The 8,606-nt window shown below is 33.7% G+C and overlaps 1 protein-coding gene across 1 annotated transcript; it reads right to left on the bottom strand.

Annotated features, from left to right (window-relative positions):
• Nucleotides 1-2,793: 2,793 nt before the first annotated feature.
• LOC109180925 (protein NRT1/ PTR FAMILY 5.5-like) lies at nucleotides 2,794-6,875 on the bottom strand. The gene is made up of 5 exons (XM_019330646.1): nucleotides 6,833-6,875; nucleotides 6,629-6,710; nucleotides 6,150-6,370; nucleotides 5,436-5,887; nucleotides 2,794-3,751 (listed from the first exon to the last, which is right to left on the bottom strand). The coding sequence occupies exons 2-5, from the start codon at nucleotides 6,678-6,680 to the stop codon at nucleotides 2,893-2,895; spliced, it is 1,584 nt and encodes a 527-aa protein (XP_019186191.1). The 5' UTR covers nucleotides 6,681-6,710; nucleotides 6,833-6,875; the 3' UTR covers nucleotides 2,794-2,892.
• Nucleotides 6,876-8,606: the final 1,731 nt, after the last annotated feature.

Here is an 8,606-nt window from a genome sequence, read left to right as displayed (position 1 = left end):
ACCAAATAATAATAATCACTTTCATACCCATATTTGAGTGTTAAACTTGCCAACCAAACACACCCTTAGTGTTGACCATAAATTTGACGGTATATATTAGCATGTGGTAAATTATTGTATTATTCGGAAAAATAACATTTTTGGTCCCTATATTTATACAAATTAACAATTTCAGTCCAATTATGGTTGTAAGCAATATTAACCCTCCAAATTAAATTTTCATGATGTGGTGACTGTTGTCGTCCATCTTTTCATGAGGTAGTGATTTTGATGATTTTAATTCATTAGCATATTAACAGAAACTTTAATGGTTTATAATTACAAATTGAATTTTTATTTTTATACTCCATATTATTTACAAACAAAAACTCAAAAAGTGTTCCTCACCTTGGGGCCTCACACTTTGTCCCGATATACTTCATCCGTCACTTTTAAGTATTAACACAAGTTCATAAGTACTCTAATGATAAAATAATAATAATAATAATAATAATAATAATAATAATAATAATAATAATAATAATGTGTAATAATGTATTATGTAATTAATTGTCAATCTAATCAAAGAGATCAGACGCTATATATGATTTAATAATAAATTAATTACAACATGTCAACCCAATCATAATTTTTATAGCTTAATAATAGAATAATTCTATCATTTTCAATTTTTACTGGTAAATTATATCAATAGAACCAATGTACAAATTCTCATAGCGCAGCCCTTTACGATAATCCAAGAATCCTCGGCCAATCCGCACAAAAATGCTAATTAGCATTCAAAAAAAAAATGGCGACAATTATGTCCAATTTCTTCTCCCAAAAGATTGAATCTCCCAACTTCAATGGCTCCTCACATCCCGATCTGAGAGAGCACGTATGAGGATATAAATTACTGTAACTCAGTGGCTTCACAGATAGGGTCAAATGCCGATGCGCATAAGGGATTTGTCCACTTTGAGCATTAATCCCACATTGTCATTATCGAGTTTCAAATATTGGTCAATTCTCCCAAATACTGTCTACTGAGTGCGGGCAATTATAACCAATTTGGTTAAGATAAATTGAGAGTTCAAAACTCCTTATCTCTTATGAAAAAATCAATATGACTAGTACTTTATCCTTTAATTGGCACGACCGGATGCATCTTATAGTTAGGGCCTAATCTTACTAAAAAAATGGGATGATTATACTAGTTACTCTCTATGTAATTATTAATTGATTGTAATTATTATTGACCCACCGTTGACGGAGCGTTATGCTGTGCATCCGTATGCACCATGCATGGTGCATACGGATGCAAAAACGACGTCGTTTTGGCGTCTAACTTAAAAAAAAAAAAAAAAAAATCAGAATTGCAAAACTACTCATACATAATTTCACTACACTTCCATAATTTCATAACTATACATCCATAATTGCATAAGTACACTTCCAGAATTGCATAACTACACTTCCAGAATTGCATAACTATAATTTCAGAATTGCATAACTACACATCCATAACTTCATAACTACACATCCATAATTGCATAACTACACTTCCAGAATTGCATAACTATAATTCCATAATTGCATAACTACACATCCATAACTTCATAACTACACATCCATAATTGCATAACTACACTTCCAGAATTGCATAACTACACTTCCGGCATTTCATAACTAAAAATCCAAAATGAATGAACTAAAAATGAATAACATAATGTTGTTGCTGAGAATCGAAACTGATTTTTTTTAAAAGTAGAGCGCGCGTTTTATGCAAAGCGACGTCGTTTTTGCATCCGTATGCACCATGCAGGGTGTATATGGATGCACAGCATAATTTGCCACCGTTGACGGCATCTAGTCATAAAACCAACATCAGGTGCTTTCCCTAAATTAGGAAACTCAATTCTTTGAATTGTGAACATTAATTATAAGTTAATATTCTAAAACATAAAGAATTAAAGAAAACAATTTCCTAAGTTATAAATAAAATAATTTCCTGAAACCAAATTAGAATCTCTCAGTTGTACGGTAATTGTGCACCCGGGGTTGTGTGCATTGTGGCCCAAAACGACGTTTTTTTTTTTTTTTTTTTTTTTTTTTTTACACTCTGTTTTCTGTATCTGCTTTTAACTTTTAAAAAGAGTTCTATATTTCAAATGTACATAATTGTATAATAGAATGTACATAAATCCCTAACATAATACACATAATGTTTTTTGAAAGGACGGTGCGGCGGCTACGAAATTAGTGCATACGTTTCTTGGATTTCTTTCCCAATTATGAAGTTTAAATATATGGTGACAAACAGATATTACATTGTAACAGAGTCTAGCATTCAAAAAAAATATAAGTGACAATTATAACCAATTTCTTCTTCCGAACCGTTTAACCCCGACCCAAGCAGGAGCACGGAACGTAGGGGAGCCTAAACTCGAGGTATATTCCCCATCAAGCATAATCCCCACACTGTCATTATATTGGCGCGACGGACATCGTTCCGTCTGTTGCAGTTTTTTCTGACACTTGTATTTATGTGTATTACGTTAAGAGTTTATGTGTATTATGTTAAGAGTTTATGTGTATTATGTATTATGTATTATGTTATATTATGTGAACTATGTTAGGATTTTAGGTGTATTCTACTATACAATTCTGTACATACGAAACAGAGAATTTTTATTATTTTTAGAAGTTAACCACAAAAACAAAAAACGAAATCCCCCCCCCCCCCCCCCCCCCCTCACCCCCCACCAAAAAAAAAAAACGAAATACAAAACGACATCATTTTGGGTCAGGACACACAATAATACACAATATAATTTACCCAAAATGCCACAGATTTGTTAAATACATACAGTATTTATTTTAAAAAAAAAAACACCAACAGCATCAAGTCAACTAGCAGCAGCATGTGGTAGGGGTAGAGGTAGGATCGGCGGCGGGCTTAGATTTGAAACGTGGTTTGAATTTCACGTAATAAACCACTGCAACTATAACGTACCAAATCAAATTGACGCCACTCAAAGCAGTGAGAACCCAATAATACTTATCCAACCGACTTTCGTTTACCTCTTTCTTGAACCATTTCTTGCACACTGCCACCGACACAACACTGCCCACTTGTCCTAGACCGCGCACAAACCTCAAAAGGTGGACGGCGTACTTTTTCAAGGTCGGAACCTCATGATCCTCGAAGAAATCCTCCACGGCTTCTTCAAACAACGTATCCAAGACCGTAAGGAAATAGAACTGAGGTATCAGCCAGAATATACTCATCGGACTATCAATATTCTTCCTCCTCCTACTCTCCACCACGGCGGCGCTCAGGCAACATAGCACGGCGTTGAGCATCGCGGTTGCGATGCTGACCAGTGCGACGATCAAACTGCAGCCGCAGCAGCCAAGGCACTTTCTCAGGCATCTGTACTCATATTTGTTATTGAATTCTAGGAGGTATTTTGCGCCGTTGGATAGGAGGAGGAGGATGGTGGGATGGACCTGCCATTTTCCGATGCCCCGGTTCATTTGGTCGGCCTGCCCCACGAAGAAGGTGTTGCCGGTAGAAGAAACCAGCCCACATATTATGAAGGATGTCCATAAAATGGCGGTCTGAAGGCAAATTTTGGTTTCTTCCACTTCTCCCACAGTGCAGAGATTCCATGATAATTTGCTCTCCTCCTCCTTATTCTTCTTCTCTTCTCCTTCATCCACTCTCCCACTCTTTCCTTGCGATGCCACGGCTGCCTTGTCTAACCACCTAGATTAATAAATAATTAATATATTTCAAACAATAAAAACAATTATTAGTGGAAGGCATTTGTGTGTGTGTTACTAAACTAATCCTAAATCCTCAGACTCAAGAGTTATTATAGAGGATAAATAATAATTGTCAAGTCAATTTCTACTTCCCAATTCCACACAAAAGCCGTCAAAATGAACTTTGCATGTCGGCACGGGCCCTACCTAAGTAGGGGCAATTGTTATAGGGTGGACCATAGTCGATGCCGTTTCTTTAAATAAAAAACGACAGTCGTTAAATTTCAATAAATTTCGTAACTTTTGTATTTTCAAAACAAAATAAAATTACACTGTATCTAAAATTAAATTGAATAATTTGTCTGGTATATTTGATTTTCATCCACCCTGCCCGTATTGATGGCTCAAACAGTCTACTAATTTAAAAGTGTTTGTGTATTGGTGTTGGATTAAAAAAATAAATATATATATATATATATATATATATATATATATATATATATATATATATATATTTCAAACAATAAAAACAATTTTTAGTGGGAAGCATTTTCATATGTGAAAAAAATAATTTAATTTTTTCCAACTCAAACGTAAAGAAATACTGTGAAAAGTGAGAGGTGCCTAACTGCCTACTACTACTATTATTATTATTATTATGTGATTTCCAGTAGTGTCATAATCTTTAATAAGTGATATTTAGAGTCATAAATCATAAATATCACTTATTAAAGATTATGGTTTATGACTCTAAGAGCATCCTTATCCTTTGGGGTTATTTCTTAATTATTTGTGGGTCCCAGCATCCACCTCATCCTCCACTATTTCACTCAATCACAATAAACTCTTATCCACATCAGATTTGAGTTATTTCTTAGTTTTTATAGACCCACCATTTAATAAAAATAAACAAATTAAATGTTAAAAACCTTGGGAAGAGAAATATCTCAACCCCTTGCAGGAGGATTCTTTTTGAATTATTCAATTCCCACATCAGCTTTGATCTTCACTTGGGAGAATTAATTCTGACATTAACTCCCAAATCTTCTCTATAGTGGATGCTCTTATCACTTATTAAAGATTATGGTTACTTTTGGTATTTTAAAAAAATTTTGTTGCTATTTCCGACCACCTCAAAGGTTGTCGGAAATAGCATCCAATTTTGTAAAGTGATCGTAAAAATCAGTTACTAGAAAGATTGTCGGAAATTCCCAACTCAGTTTTAAAACAAAATTTTTTTTGGACCACCTTTACTTTGTGGTGGATAGTTCCGACCACTAAGTAAAGGTGGTCGGGAATTCCGACCTATTTCCCTACCATAATTCTTCGAGGAAAAATTAAAAAAATGTCACTTTTCTATCATTTTTTTAGGTGGTCAGAAAAGTGATCGGAAAATCAAAGATTTCTAGCAGTGTGGTGCGGCATAAATAATTTGGAATGGTTCATGGTGTGTGGATGACACTTTAACCTATATAGTAATGTATAATGGTTATTAATTAAATGGTGGAATAGTTTGGTGATAATAAGTATCTTATTATTCTACGAGATAATTAAAGGGGATGAATCTTACCAAATATTGAGTTTTTGCCCGCCCTAGCCCGTATTGATGTCTCAAACAATTTACTATTTTAAAAGTGTTTGTATATTGGTATTGGAAAAAATAAATTAGACACATAAAATGTTACCTGCATCGATTAGTATGGGCCAATTGCTTAGCAAAGTCGTGGTCGTTGCCATGTCGTTGGTAAAGGTCATTAGAGTTGGCAGGGAGTTGATGAGATCTTTTGCGCGTGGCGGCGACAAAGACTCTCAAAACTGTTGTGAGGGCACTCCCATTTGGATCATCGTCGTCCTTGGGAGGGTAAGACCGACGCAGCGTTCCGACGAAGAATATAAGTGTTGCGGCGAAGAAAATTATTCCGGCAACCCCAAATCTAACCTCCCAAGTCTTTAAAAGCGGGAGTGCTAGAGCAGCAATGGCCCCTACTATGAAGTTGAGTTTATTATTTTCACTGTCATGGTGTTGAAGGAATGTATCCAAAGAAACCGAGTTACCCGCCATGCCCACGCACATTAACACCAATGACGTGAAGAAGAGCACCGGCGGCGCCGATGACATGGATAGAAACGCCAAACCCTATTCATTATATATATTATTAATGTTGAACATATAGGCCATGTTCAGTTCAGTAAATGGCTGATAGCTGTTAGGTGATTGAGTAGTCTATTAGAGGGTATAACTAGTTGATAATATTAGCTGATTGTAGAAAGATGTTTGGTAAATTAGTTATTTGGTATAATTGTTTTTTTCTCAAAAAATTAATTGAAAAAGTTGTTTTGAGTAGCTGATAGCATTATATATCATTTAAATATGAGAGAAATAATATTATTGCACTTACAATGCTGGAGGCTAGACCGGAGAGCAAAAGCATTTTAACGTTACCAAGATAAGCATCCATCAGGAAGGCAAAACTTAAGCTCAAAATTTTAGTAAAGCCATAGAAAACGTTTATAGTTCCGGCAGCATGCGCAAATCCTAGTCCCCATGTTTCACTTAAGTAAGTCATCATCTCGAACAATGTGTACTCTTCAATTATATTAGCCCATTTCAAAGATGACACTGCCGTACAGATATAAATTAAACAATAAGAAAATTAAGAATATATATATAGCTGGTAGTTGTCTAGTTGATTATATATATACACACTGCTGGAAATTATGGAATTTCCGACCACCTGAAAGTGATCTTAAATCAAGTCCAAAGTCTTGTTCTGACCATTTTTGGTATTCGGAAAAACTTTTATTATTATTTCCGATCACTTTTTGCTTTCGACTTGATTTCCAGTAGTGATAATAACGTGAAAATGAAAATGATTACGTATAATCCACCGCCGAATGATAGCCACAATGCGTTCACTGCAGCATGCCATCGGATCGGTTTGCAGGTTCACTCACTCTCTGCATATATGCAACCAGATATGAATAAATTGGAACTAAATAATAAATAATAAATAATAAATAATAAATGAAACAAATCAAAGTTGAGAGAGTTAGTTTCTGAATAAATTAAAAGAATTGAGCTTACTTTAATTAGAAACCTGAGAAGAAGCTCTGTGATATGCATGGCAGTGCAAATAAATAGTGAGAAAAAGAGATGGGCGGATGAGGTAGCTGAGGTGGCGTGGCCAAGGAGACATATATCTCCAAAAGTAGCAAGCTAAGAACTTCTGTACATCTATCTCAACTTTAAAGCAATTCCAAGAATCAATTATAAAATCTAAGTAAAGAATAAATTACTGTTCAATTCTCAACTCAAGTAAGAGATATATAGTATGTGAAAAACATGTTCCTCCAACTTGTGAAACAAACTAAGGTGGTGAGGTGATGACTGATGAGTGATAAAAGAGTATTCCATTTATGTTTATTTTACTTTTCCGTGCATGCTTTTAGTATTTGTAATTCTTCAATTTTCCCAGTTTTCTATTTATTATACTGATTTTTTTTAATCCAAAAGTGATAATTTTGAATATTACAATTAAAAAGCTTATAATTAAATTAATTTGGTTCTTGACAGTTTTTTTTTCTTTAATTTGTCACTTGTTGACATGTTTCCCTGGTCCTACATCAATATTCAAAGACGAACAGTCAATGGATAATCTATGGCTTTGTTTGGCAGAGCCTTATAGCTTATTTTAAGTTACTAATAAGTTATAAGCTCTGTTTGGTAATGTTCCCAAAATAAGCTCTTAGCTTAACATAAGAGCTTATTTGGAATGCTCTTATTTAGATAGCGTTTCAAAATAAGCTCCTAGCTTCCTAACTTTTTTTTTTTCTTCATCTTTATCCTTATTATTTTAAATAAATGACATAATTTACCATTTCCAATTAAAATATTTTTCTCTTTTCCTTTATCCGCAACTTTCAACGCAAATATTATTATTATTATTATTATTATTATTATTATTGTTGTTGTTGTTGTTGTTGTTGTTGTTGTTGTTATTATTATTATTATTATTATTATTATGAGATTTGCAACAATATTGTCACTTCATTATCAGATGTTAGATCATGATTATGCTAATAGTTTTATTTCAATTCAAAATGTTAACTTTTTTTAAAGACAAAATGCTAAATTTTAATATGTAAATAAATTAATTTAAATTTTATGAAAATATCATTTTTAGTTTTTTTACATATCAGCTTATCAAAAAGCTAATTTTATTAAACACTTTCAATCAATTAGCTTCACAACTCTTCGGTTTTCAACTCCGAGCTTATAGTTTTTTAGCTAAGTTTGCCAAACAGAGTCATATGCCTATACAAAACAACGCTTTTGGGCAAAAAGGTCAAGTAGTTTACTAATCATGATTGTTCATCTGACACCATGGGCAAAAATATGGTTCATCTAGATCAACAGTTATACCCTCTATTTCCTATGGAAGGACCACTGCGTTGCTGCCGCCAACGGCCAAAAATAACAATTGCGTAACTTGATCTCTGATACCATTTTTGTTTTATTATAAGAGAATGTGGATATTCACCAGGCTTGAACCCATCACCTCCCACATAAGGGAGTATAGAATTAACAGAATATAGAATATTGCATGAACAATTAAGATTTCATGGTAAAAGGAAACCACAGAGAAAAATTTCATTAATATGGATGTGTTCTGAAAAACTAACTTTACAAGAGAGATACAGACTATATATATATATATATATATATATAACCAAATAGAAGCATGCAGAACGTACTCTAGCTAACAACTAATAAATCAAATCATATTAGCTGCGCTGCTGAACTGAATTGTTGATTGGACTTGTTGATCAGCAATATTATTGGGCGGTGGTGGATT

This window comes from Ipomoea nil, unplaced genomic scaffold (assembly GCF_001879475.1).
Source record: "Ipomoea nil cultivar Tokyo-kokei standard unplaced genomic scaffold, Asagao_1.1 scaffold1043, whole genome shotgun sequence".
Classification (NCBI taxonomy): Eukaryota; Viridiplantae; Streptophyta; class Magnoliopsida; order Solanales; family Convolvulaceae; genus Ipomoea; species Ipomoea nil.
The sequence above is the reverse complement of the archived record's forward strand: the minus strand, read 5'-3'. Positions and strand labels throughout refer to the sequence as shown.